Source organism: Schistocerca gregaria, chromosome 3, assembly GCF_023897955.1.
Source record: "Schistocerca gregaria isolate iqSchGreg1 chromosome 3, iqSchGreg1.2, whole genome shotgun sequence".
In the NCBI taxonomy this organism is placed as follows: domain Eukaryota; kingdom Metazoa; phylum Arthropoda; class Insecta; order Orthoptera; family Acrididae; genus Schistocerca; species Schistocerca gregaria.
The window spans coordinates 694424618-694438211 of record NC_064922.1 but is presented as its reverse complement, the minus strand read 5'-3'; the positions used below and the strand labels follow the sequence as shown (position 1 = coordinate 694438211).

The window sequence follows — 13594 nt, the reverse complement described above, 5'->3', positions numbered from 1 at the left end:
TCTGCCTGTTGTACCCTGTTTTTCAGATAGGATCAAAACCAGTCATTGGCAGATCCTCCCATTTCTAACGATTGTAGTTTTTAGCAGAATTTTATGGTCAACAGTGTGAAATGCTTTCGATAGACCTAAAAATACACCTGTGACATAGACAACCTTATCTAATGCATCAAATACCACTTTTGTAAGCTCTACTACGACTGATTATGTACTTCCACTGCCATGGAAACCATACTGCGCTTCACTGAGGAAATTATATTTATTCGAATTATTAAGTAGCCTGTATTTCATTTTCTAGGTGTATGGTTACAGATAAACGGGCTTGTAGTTTTCTGCATCTTCCGCATCACCTTTCTTTTGTAAAGGCACAATTCTTGCCTGTTTCAGATACTCTGCAAAGATAATAATCTGAAAGACTCCTTTATTATGTCAGTTTATACGGATTGAATATTTAATTTGCATCCCTGAAGTATACAGCTTGGCTCTTCATTTATGCTTTCGGACTAATTACTTTTGTAATTTTTTTTACTGTTTTCGTGAATTCATACTCTGAGAAATTTGTAAACATCATAGTACCTGCCGGTAATATTTTGTTGTAGCACAGTTTGATTTCCGTAATTTTTGTTCTAATCTCTCTGTGCTATATCTGAAAAATGTTCACTCACATTATTTTCTAGTTTCTGGGGATAATTTGTCGATTTATTTCTGTGTATTATAAGCTGTTCTGCTGTTCCTTGAATTATGGAGTACGTCTGAATGACGAACGTAGTGAATGAAGAAATGAATGAAGGAATAAGTTTTTTGATGCAAAGATATACATCGCTTGCTATAGGACAATGACAGAAAGAAGACAAACTTTTACCAACGGAGATCCGGGTGGCACTGAGTGGATAGAACATCTGCTGAGTTACACATCGCTGTAGGAGAAACTTGGTCGTCTCCAGGTTGAAAGTACCCTGTTGACTTCCACCAAAAATGATTTAGGAAAACCAGTAACTGTGAATCAGGCTAGCCGGCCGCCGTGGCGGAGTGGTTCTAGGAGCTTCAGATCGGAATCGCGCTGCTCCTACAGTCGCAGATTCGAATCCTGTCTCGGGAATGGATGTGTGTGATGTCCTTAGGTTAGTTGGGTTCAAGTAACTCTAAGTTCTAGGGTACTGATGACCTCAGATGTTAAGACCCATAGTGCTTCGAGGCTTTTTTGAATCAGGCTGTCCATAAGAGCATTCGAACCATTCACCAGATTACGCCGACGTAGCGTTAAACTGTACATCAGCTTAGTCGGCTGCTGTTTAGCAGTCTCTAGTTAAATGCAGTCTAATGTTTCGCTTTATAATAAACATCGTGTTAAAAGATAATATTTTTACACAATCCGATATTTTACAGGGAAATATTGAGTGAAATAGAAAATACTACAGCAGCTGTTGGTGAGCTTCTACGTTTTATGATGCCTGCTCTTGAGGCTGTAAAAAGCACTCATCTGTCTGCGAAGTGTATCAGATGCTCCATTCATTCTAATTTCATCCAACTGGTAGCAGCTTTCGATCAACACAATTTATTACTTTGCTGGCTGATTACTCAGCGTTGTCCAGTTACGATTATTTTTACATCTCAAACCTAAATCATTCCCAACCCACAGTGATATCTTGCTGCCACGGATTTTTATCTAGTAAGTAAGAGATATTCTATTTAAGATGTTCTATTTAAATTGCTCTAAGTATTCCCAAGTTATATTTCAAGCTCACTCCTTCCTGTCCACACACTACACGTAGCATTATAAACAATCTAACTAGCGACCCCGTAAAGGGTCTCTGCGTTTTCAGTAATCTCACATTGTGATGTAATTCAACTCACCGCGCTTTTCACAAATACGAGGTCGATTGTGAACATTCGTTAATTCCAAATCCACTGCTTCGATGAAAGTAGCTTCTTCGGAGTAACCTTAATTCTGCGCAATAAAAATTGGATCTAATATAACAAAACAAACGCTTTTGCCCCCTACAGAAAATTTCTTGAAACTATCCAACACTTTCTATATCAATATTTTTATTTACGTTTATATTACAAACTTTCGCCATGTGGTTCAGTTTTTCATATTATTTGATTTCCCATTTAGAAATTATCAGCAGCTTTACTAACATGCATTGGCAGTCAGTAACACCTCTTACGTGCAGTGAAATACTACGTTTTTTAGAGGATGGTTTCTATCAACTAAATCTGCAAAGCTTGTTCCCCTTATTTTTTACACTTATTTAGAAAAGACATTTGAAAGAATTGACGTACTTCAGTCGGAGCATGAGGATATACTACTTCGATTCTAACACATAATTTCACATAAAAGACGATGATTTACTATTAATTAAAACATTGATAAAGATACATCAATAAATTCTGAAACACTTACCTTAGATCAAACCAAATTACAGTTACGTAATCGTCTGTTCAAGGGGAATAGTTTCACACGAGGGGTGGAACTTAATAGTAGCAACTATTTATTCACAACCGATACAAAAGAATTACATGTTTGCTCCTATTACTGTCCTTCAAAGTAGTCACTACCATTGTGTATAACCCGTTGCCAGCGATGTGGAAGGCGTAGTATACCGTTAGCAGAGCCTGTTTTGTTGATGGTGGTAATGGATCGGTCTAAAGCTATGGTGATTCTCGTGTACGACTGTGATGGTGTTATCTTAACGCATTACGTTCCTCCACAGTAGACTGTCAATAAACTGTCGTTTTTGGAGCATCACCTGTGAGCAGCTTTGCGACAGTAGCGACGACACTTTCTGAGCAACCAACCCATCATTTTGCACGACAATGCGCGGGCGCATACAGCACAAGCTTTCGCTGCTCTGTTCGGTCGATGGGACTGGGAAGTACTGTAGCATCCACCATACACCCCGGACCTAAGTCCTCGTGACTTTAATTTACTTCCGAAGACGAAGGAACCACCTCGTGGCATTCGCTTCAGAACTGTTCCAGAGATTCGACAGGCAGTAGACCGCTCCATTCGTACCATCAACAGAACAGGCTCTGCTAACGGTATACTACGCCTTCCACATCGCTGGCAACGGGTTCTACAAAACGTGGGTGACTGCTTTGAAGGACAGAAGCATGTAACTCTTTTGTATAGATTGTGAATAAATAGTGGCCACTATTTAAGTTCCAACCCTCGTACAAATCACAAAATAATTCTGTGTGACTTTTATTTTGGGATTTTTCTAGTGACTTTTTTGTGGAATATATTGTTAGTGCTTCCAACTCCTTTTCAACGCGATTGAGTCAGTATACTGTAAAAACAATTTGCATGTGGCCAGAATCTGCAAATTTTTAGAAACCCTCCATCATTTGAACGCACTGAACTGTCTATATAATTAGTAATCGTCATTGCTTTAAAATTATGTTGAACTTAATTGAAATCAATAAACACGTCGTAATTCTGACGTGGAGATTGTGTGACGTCATAGAATGATCTTCCCGCCACTAGCCCCTAGAATAAAATGACGGCGTCGCTGAAGGGAGACACACTGTGGACGCGGCACCAGTGTGGGAGGTTGTGGTGAGAGTCTCGACCAAAGAGGTAGAGAATATACAGAGTGGCTGTGCCACGTTATCAAGCGCTCCCTGTCGTTCTAGTAAGCCGCATCGTTTCGGGAAGTCACTCCGTGCTGGTTTTGAAAGCGAGAGATTTCGTGTATGGATCTGTAAGTAACACAATTGCTGAATTTGTTGTCGGAATCACCCCTGCAGTGTGCTCAAGAGTATAAATGCATGCACATTGTCCAAAAATGATCCAACATTGGTACACGTATTTTAAAAATGTTCTGTAACTGTGCTGTGTTTTGTGTGCATTGATGTATTTGTTTCTATGTTTAATAAAGCTTGTTTCAGCAAAATTAGCCATGGCATATACCTTAAGCAGTATAATACTGTGATAATTTTGTGATGATGGAAAAGTCTGACAAAGGCTTGCAACAACTTCGTAACATTTCCGAAACGTCTTTAGCATACGATCGTTAGTTTTTGTTGCGTCTCTAATTTTAGTTGCCGGATAGAAGATAGTGATTTACGACTTTTTTGTATGAGTTTTACAAAACAAGCCAATCAGTTTCTGCATTTGCAATAGGCATTTCTCTAATAACTGTTTTTCTGTTTTCTGGAAATCTCCAATGAAGTGTGCTTTCACATTAGAAAATATAGATTACAGACAGTACGGCCCGTAATCAACTGTGAATAAATAGTTACTTGTTTTAAATTATGACTTAAAATTGTGTAGGAGCCCTTTGTATGCAAAGCTAAAATTTTCTAATTACTCTATGAAACAATCTTGGTATGTGTTTACACATTGATAACCATTGTGCAAAAGTTAGGATCTATATAAGGAGCAGAAAGCAGGTCAGCAGGTAGCTACGAAGTTTAGTTAGAAAGTGTCTTAAGATTTGATTTCATAAACTTATAATTGTCCAACAACTTCGTTCTGGCTGATCGCAACATACGTAATTCGTGAGTCGGAGCTTGTGTATTTATCCCCACAAACCTTTTCCAGAACGCTTTTCTCTCAACGCTGTTCTCTGGAATGTGTGGGTTACACATAACTCCAACAATTTTTTTAATTTTTTTTAATTGGATGTGTCTTACATCTACACTACTGGCCATTAAAATTGCTACACCAAGAAGAAATGCAGATGATAAACGGGTATTCATAGGACAAATATATTATACTAGAACTGATATGCGATTGCATTTTCACGCAATTTGGGTGCATAGATCCTGAGAAATCAGTACCCAGAACAACCACCTTTGGCCGTAAAACTGCCTTGATACGCCTGGATAGTGAGTCAAGCCCGCATCTCGTGGTCGTGCGGTAGCGTTCTCGCTTCCCACGCCCGGGCTCCCGGGTTCGATTCCCGGCGGGGTCAGGGATTTTCTCTGCCTCGTGATGGCTGGGTGTTTCGTGATGTCCAGAGGTTAGTTAGTTTTAAGTAGTTCTAAGTTCTAGGGGACTGATGACCATAGATGTTGAGTCCCATAGTGCTCAGAGCCATTTGAACCATTGAGTCAAACAGAGCTTGGATGGCGTGTACAGGTACAGCTGCCCATGCAGCTTCAACACGATACCACAGTTCATCAAGAGTATTGACTAGCGTATTGTGACGAGCCAGTTGCTCGCCACCATTAACCAGACGTTTTCAATTAGTTAGAGATCTGGAGAATGTGCTGACCAGGGCAGCAGTTGAACATTTTCTGTATCCAGAACGGCCCGTACCGGACCTGCAACATGCGGTCGTGAATTATCCTGCTGAAATGTAGGGTTTCGCAGGGATCGAATGAAGGGTAGAGCCACGGGTCGTAACACGTCTGAAATGTAACGTCCACTGTTCAGAGTGCCGTCAATGCGAACAAGAGGTGACCGAGACGTGTAACCAATGGCACCCCACACCATCACGCCGGGTGATACACCAGTATGGCGATGACGAATACACGCTTCCAATGTGCGTTTACGCGATGTCGCCAAACACGGATGCGACCATCATGATGCTGTAAACAGAACCTGGATTCAACCGAAAAAATTACGTTTTGCCATTCGTGCACTGAGGTTCGTCGTTGAGTACACCATCTCAGGCGCTCCTGTCTGTGATGCAGCGTCAAGGGTAACCTCAGCCATGGTCTCTGAGTTGATAGTCCATGCTGCTGCAAACGTCGTGGAACTGTTCGTGCATATGGTTGTTGTCTTGCAAACGTCCCCATCTGTTTGACCTAGGGATGGAGACGTGGCTGCACGAGCCGTTACAGCCATGCGGATAAGATGCCTGTCATCTCGACTGCTAGTGATACGAGGCCTTTGGGATCCAGCACGGCGTTCCGTATTACCCTCCTGAACCCACCGATTCCGTATTCTGCTAACAGTCATTGGATCTCGACCAACGCGAGCAGCAATGTCGCGATACGATAAACCGCAATCGCGATAGGCTACAATCCTACCTTTATCAAAGTCGGAAACTTGATGGTATGCATTTCTCCTTACACGAGGCATCAGAATAACGTTTCGCGAGGCAACGCCGGTCAACTGCTGTTTGTGCATGTAAAATCGGTTGGAAACTTTCCTCATGTCAGCACGTTCTATAAGTCGCCACCGGCGCCTACCTTGTGTGAATGCTCTGAAAAGCTAATCATTTGCATATCACAGAATCTTCTTCTTGTTTGTTAAATTTCGCGTCTGTAGCACGACATGTTCGTGGTGTAGCAATTTTCAAGACCAGTAGTGTAGTAAAGTGTGTATTAAACCGCATTAAGACTGATTCTAAACTGAATTTTAAAGACTAAGTCTTCTTCTTCTGAAAGCCATACAATAGATGGTCTGGGACTGAACGATTTGTATGTATATTTTACAGTTCCTTGCTGAAAGGTGACATGTATCAAGTGGCCGTGAGGTTCTAGGCGCTTCAGTCTGGAACCGCGTGACCGCTACGGTCGCAAGTTCGAATCCTGCCTCGGGCATGGATGTTTGTGCTGTCCTTAGGTTAGTTAGGTTTAAGTAGTTCTAAGTTCTAGGGGACTGATGACCACAGGAAACTGGATGTAGCAAAGACACTCATTCTACAGGTATCATCTGAAGATAATGGCAAGATAAGCTGTCGACATATTTTGGTACCAAAACGACTGCAGGCCACTGGACACCCGACAATAATACAAATAACTGATGCGCCGGGAAAGCCTAAGATCAAAAACCTTGAAAATTATAGATTCGCCACGAACACACGTGCTAGCAGAGTCTTATTCAAACAATATTTTTTCACTGATTAAGCCGAGCATGTATTCACTTTAACTCTTACAGGTGTTAGAGTGCTACACTCTTACGTCATCTTGTTCACAATACAATCCGCTACAAGTAGTGGAGCTAGAGGTGTCCTATCCCGAACACAGCTGTCTGTTTGTGCCAAGTCACATGTGTACGAAGTTAGGTTGAAGTCGCCCCAGATGTAACTCAGATACGATTAAATAGACTCGCGATGTGTGTGTGTGTGTGTGTGTGTGTGTGTGTGTGTGTGTGTGTGTGTGTGTGTGTGTATGTGTGTGTATTAGGAAATAGAAATATTCGATTTTCTGTTTAGGGCTGACTTGCACATGCAGGCACTACAGTTTTGCAAAGATTGTCACTTGTTCTAGAGCCTGACCGGTATAAAACTACAGATGACTACATATGAAAGTTCTGGAGAGTACGCTTTACATTCACATATTCCAATTGTACCTCGTGAACCGTATTTCGTTCTGTGCGTTCAGCTGAAGAGTTTCTCGTTTATGGGGGCACCTGCATAAATAAACATTGATCGGATTATCTCGCAGAAACGTATTGTTTTCATGTAACACAATATATTTAATCTGTAAAACATTACAATCTTTACACAACAACTATTTACATAATATTTACAAGACAACAGGTAACAAATAATCGTTACAAAAGTTAAATAAATATGAGACTTAATTTAAGCGATACGTCCAACACAGCTTACAGCTGCATTTCAAATGTGCACTGACTGTTCCTTCTCAAACGCATTGTTGATGTGACCGCCGACGATTTTCTTATAGAATTCCGGAGTCTCTGGAATCTGACACACTACAAATAAAATAAATATGAAATTATTATTTTGTCCTGTACTTTAGAGTACTTGATATATAAAAGCAAAAAAAAAAAAAAAAAAATTAGCTGCACATAAATTACACATTGGATGATATTATACATTTATAAATTTAAATTTTATAGTTCCCTCTCAGGCCATGATTGAATATTATATATTAGTAATGTAACAACTTTACGCAGTTTCTTCTACAATACTACATTATAAAATACAGCGTATTCTTTATGAGTGAAAATAATACATGAAAGAAGTAAGAATGAACAAAACAATTTTTTACATTGTCGCGCACACATGTTAATAACTTGAATAAATGACTGCTTCAATTATAGAAACGATACTGAAAAATGTAAATGATGCATTCGCCAAATTTTATAATTTTTTGCTGAAGTGGTTATTCATATTAAAAAATATTAGCTGATCACATGGCATTATATGATTATTTGTTTGTCTCTGAGTGCTTTTAGACAGCACAAGGAACTAAATCTATTTATAGAGAAAAAGAATGTAAATTTATTTATATGTGTTACAAGACAATAAGGTCAGTATAAAAAAATATTAATTCAAGGTAAAAACTTGGTTTAAACAGCAGTTTTTCTTTCCCTTCTAGAATGAAGATTGTATAATATCTTGACTGAATTCTCAATTCAGGCCCAACATGAATTTGTCTGGAGTAAAAGCAAGGCGATTGGAACCCACCCCTAGCCTTTCATTCCGTTCGATTGAACGTGCTCTTAAATGTCACTGGGACTGCAAAGAATCATCTTTTTGACTCCGGAAACCATTAATTCGATGCTACCTTTATTTCTGTATACCCGCTTGGAACTTCTACGTGCTCTACTATTGCCTTACTCATACGGTATCTTCTTTTTTCAAGTAGTAAGTCAAATTAATTGCTCTCGGCGTTTGAGAGTTATTCTATATTTTACGTATCACCTAACTTCCACCCCTCTTGACTCCTTGATGTCATATCTCCATAGAAAGCTTTTCCACTTAGTAATACATTCATCAAATTTCACCCTCTCCGAACCCACTCATTAGGATGCTAGGGTACCTCGCTCCCACAAAATTTATTTTACCATTTAGTGAATCATATATGAACAAAATTTGGTTGAAATTACTTTAGCACTTCCTCATTTCCAACGACATTTCCCTACTCTACGAGTGATAAGCCCAACATTTAACTGGTGAGATAAAATGATAATGGATAATTGGATTTGCTAGTAAATAAGGAACATAGGTCGTGCATGTATGTGGTAGGATGCGTTCTACATTCGCTGTCGTAGGAAACGTTATATATTAATTCTTACACCCATATTTTCTGAGATAGGAAACAACGGTAAAAGGTTTCCAGGGTCTAGTTTCACAAAGCGGTTAAGTGATCTGCTACAGGTGCTAATCGGAATCTATAAGTCAACTGGGTCAAAACTAAGCTCATTACCTGATCATCTCCATCGATCCGCACCAATCTTGATTGTAAGCAAAGAAACAATGAACAGTATGGCACAGTTAAGACATTTCATTCATAATATCAAAGAGACTACATTCCTAGTTCCTAGTTTGTCTAAAAATTCCAGATATATCTCACTGATTATTTCAGCTACGCTGGCTACTGCAAATGTGAGAGCTTAGAAAAGCTTTGCTAGCGTATCTATTTAGACGTATATCTACAGCATCACAGAACATCCAAAAAGACGCACCTGTTGCAGCACCAATATTGCGCGAGAATGAAAGGTAATCAGCAGTAAACTTTTTGTTTCAATCTAAAGACAATCAGGCTGAATTTTGTCATAACTGGTTGAATTTTTAAAAGGAAATGAAGGGAATTGCAGTCAGTTGAAAAACTCCAGTTTATTTTTCTACAAGGCCTATAAATCTGGAATTGTTTCATTTAGTCCTTCATTTGTTCCCATTAGATACGACCCCGTCGTACATTGAAAGACGTCCTCTTCGGTCTATGGTACATATTTAGGTACATTTTATTCTGGTAATGTATCCGGCACCATTGGGATCTCACTATTTCAAAATTTTGTTTTCGTTATTCATGCATAACAACGTATTCCAGAGCCCTCTTGTAATCTACGATTTCCTATCGTCATCGATCGTTTTCGCTACACAGAGGTACTCCAAATGTAGCAGAACGCTAATGTTTTTTCTCACAATTCAGTATTTGTCACAAATGGAAGACATGTGCTTTCCACGAATTACAGTTACATCTTTTACACTTCCACCAGACTTCAGGTCATTATTGGAAGGTCGGCCTGCTACGTAATACCTTCTGTCATGCCTCTTTGCTTGTCACCAGAAAATCTGCGTACGGCACATACGATGTCCGTTCTGTTTTACGCTATTCATCCACGTATAACTGAGTTTAGATAGCATTCCACAAGTTGATCAAGTAGAAGTGAGAATAATTTATCACACTACGTGACCCATAATTCCATTTAAAACTCCACAGACACCTCTTCATCTCAAAGTATTGCTGATATTGATTGTTGTGTGCATATTCTTGTTAGGTTGTTCATCTTTCTAATTATAGTTAACAACTATGATATTATGTAGACAGTCGCGATGGTTGCGGTCTTGCGTCTTTTTGAAGTCAATAAACAAAGTTAAAAGGATCCGTTTTACCATTTTACGAAAGTACCCACAATAAATGTGTTTTGCACAGTGCAGCGCTCTTCACGGAAGTCTGTTGGTGGTCTGGCAAGGTGTGTTCTATAGCTTTTACAAATCTGTTCAACAAATAAAAAACATTTTGTATTTTCAGGAGTACAGCTCGAGAGTTGCTACAGTCTTTCTGTTGCCCATTTTTGTGAACTGACCAAATCCGAGTACATTTAGTCATTTTCTTCGTGTAACTGATGATGTTTTGCGTTAGGCATAGTATCACGAGGTGCAGCCAAATTTACTTCATTTCAATGTTTCTCCATATGAAGGTACCTCGTTGTTCTTCAGATTGTTATTACTCTTCAGTTCTTCTATAGTGAGGTAGGTCGTTATTCTCTTCACTTTCACTATCTCTCATGATTTGACTGGATCTTCTTTACTCAGGGGAATACTAAAATAATTTTCTAGTATCTAATATTTCGTCTTTTCGGTCAATTTGCTACTCTTTCTTTCCATAATAGTTCTTTTCATTTAACACTCACTTTTTGAGTCTTTTGATTGCTCGAAAGAAATCTTTTGCTTGATAGATAGATCCTTCGTGATTTCCGGTGCTTTTACACAAGTAGCTCAATTCCTTATACTTATTATTTTTTGTTGCTTAGGACTCATTTACCGAAAGTTGTTAAAAGAGAAGCTTTATCGATAGAGAAGACGTTCAATAAAGTTTGTGGCGTATCGGAGCTGAATAGCGGCAAGATTCAGTGACTTCCGCAGCAGTAGCGCCGATTCGTCCGTTGGAGGCATGATGCTGCTTAACGCACCACTAAAACTGGAAACGTATGAATCGGTTCAATGTGGTTCGGTGCCCTTGCTTTCGACTCAATGAATGGATTTGTGTAAGTCGCAGGCCATGCTCCGTTTACGTGTTGGCACTTTCTGATGAAGTGAATTAAGTCAGTCAACCTTTATTAGTCGATGACAATCGCTGGAAACGCCCTGCAGTTATGATGCTCTCATGACGATCGTACATTCGTTAAAAGATGTAGAAAATTTGTGACATGGTTTCACAATCTTCTAACAAAACTGTGACCATGCTTGTCGGATACCAACCAACCACACATTTATGAGTCATATGACAGTGCACACACCGTAACATGTGAGCAGCTTCCCTAGCAGTATGACCCATGTGTGTCTTCAGTGTACAAGATACGGTATGAAGACAACTTATACGGAGTAAAAGGAAGTTCACATGACCTATTTACTCTAAAATCAAAACGAAGGTATTGTTCTTGATAACTGGCACATCATGACGAGAGATAGAAGGAGAAGAAAATTAAGTCAGAGCAGTGTCTGATGTTCAGATGACTCGAACTATCCTGCAATATGACATGCATGGACTAATGAGCTCTTTGTAAATATCCTTCTTTGACGTATAGTGTTCTGTAAGGACTGTATCCTCCTTATTCTTAGGTGCAGGGATAAATATGACTATGCGTCTTTTTGGCGAAGAGCAAGGTACGATCATGTCTAAGATTCTGAACGCAAGGGAAACTATTATATTCTCTCGTGTAGCTGCAGCACTTACGGGGGCAAATTGGATACCAATAGTTGTTGCACTAAAGAGGTCACCTACATCTAATTCTACAGTTACATCTACAGTCACATCTACATTTATAATCTTCAAACCATTTTGAAGTGTATAGCTGAGGATACTTCCGACTGCACCACGTATTTTTGGTGTCTTTTCGTTCCATTCCTGAATGAAGCGGAGGAAGAATGGGCACTGAAATGATCCATTGGGTACTGTAATAGGTGTAATCTTCTCTTTGTACACTTTACGGCACCGATACGTGACTGTGGTCTATTCCTAAGTTCCTCGCTGAACCGTCTGGTGCAGCTGTCCACTGCAGTGGACGGCTGCTAATGTCACTTCTTTGGCGTTCTTCAACAGCCATGAGGCACTCAGGGCACAGCACAGTAGAGGGTATCCACTGGATTGGACTGTGTGCATTTACAGCCCCCAGGAGGATTAAAAACGTCAGAGAAGCAACATTAACAGCTGTTCCCTTCAGTGGACAACTGCTCCACAGAATCAATACTTGTTCTTGGAACTTTGCCGCTCTAGCTGTACAGTTGACGTCGACCTTTAAGCATATGCCAGTTTTAGCTTTTCAGTATTTCCTTGATGCTGAATGTCAAAGAAACCTGTGAGCATTCGTGTCGCTCTTCTTTGCTTACGTCCAATATCTCCTATTTCTCCAATCTGCAATGGATCCTATGCGAACGATATTCTAGATTGAGTTCTGCGTTTTGTAAGCAATCTAGCAAGTGAATAATCATAACCAGACGCTGGAGCACCAAATGTGACAGCACGGGATGACAAACTCGCACGGGGCAGAGTTTCATCGCAGGTACAGTGATGGGGCACTGCCACAAATGTCTTCCATCGCATACTGGACTCGTCTACAGGATACACATGATGTCAAAGCAAACGCACCCTTGAGTTAAAATGATCATTAGTGCTCTACTGACTGGGAACATACCGTCTCTTCTGATGAGATGACCTACAGAAGCAGTTAAGGAATGTGAAATGCAGTGGTAGTATAGTGCATCTACAACGGCTAATACTGGATAAACGCATAGTGTTGTTGTCACTAGTGTGCTATCATGTGACAGTGATCATAACTGTTCTGAGTTGTACCGTTGTAATGTGGACAGACTGGTGCATCTGACAGTTTTAGAGCTCGAGATAGTTCGTTTCTTTGAGTACATTATTCTGTATGTGTTCTAAGAGAAGAATTCCCGTCCAAATGTTGCAACTAACGTGCAAGATCGTTTCTTCGAGTACATTATTCTGTATGTGTTCTAAGAGAAGAATTCCCGTCCAAATGTTGCAACTGACGTGCAAGACTACTTCGCTGCATTGCAGATACCTCTCCCTTAATCCATCCATCTCTTGACACGTTAGCTGACTAACATGCCTGCGATTTCGCGCTTCGCTCACACGCTCATTTCTTTCGTTCAGGGAAAACATTATAATCATATTCGAAGGCTTTCAGTTACTCGGGTATACAATATGTCAACCGATAGTGATGTAGTATGTAGGGTAATTTCTTTATTCCTCTGAACGTGTCATTATTAAGTCATACGCGGAGTTAACGTCGCAGTGCTGCAGTTTTCACTAGTACAGTAATGTAGAAACTATGTCCTATATGACTATAGATGGAATAAAAAACATCAAGGGAAAAAAAGCATAAAAACTGAAGAAGAAATGAAAATACACTCTAAGAAGGAAAACGACGCACTACGAAGGAATTGTCCTAATGGGACAGAAATTGATAGATGTGATATAC

At 39.8% G+C, this 13594-nt stretch overlaps 1 protein-coding gene across 2 annotated transcripts in view; it reads right to left on the bottom strand.

Moving 5' to 3' along the window:
• Positions 1-7348: 7348 nt before the first annotated feature.
• Positions 7349-13594, bottom strand: part of LOC126354163 (putative inorganic phosphate cotransporter) — a 195266-nt gene continuing 189020 nt past the window's right edge. The window contains exons 10-11 of one of the 2 annotated variants that reach the window (XM_050003585.1): positions 9073-9100; positions 7349-7612 (exon numbers count right to left, since the gene is read on the bottom strand). In XM_050003585.1, the coding sequence (XP_049859542.1) occupies positions 7579-7612; positions 9073-9100 (62 nt within the window). In that variant the 3' untranslated portion in view covers positions 7349-7578. The remainder of the gene's footprint in view (positions 7613-9072; positions 9101-13594) is intronic. The other variant, XM_050003584.1, reaches the window with a different exon arrangement.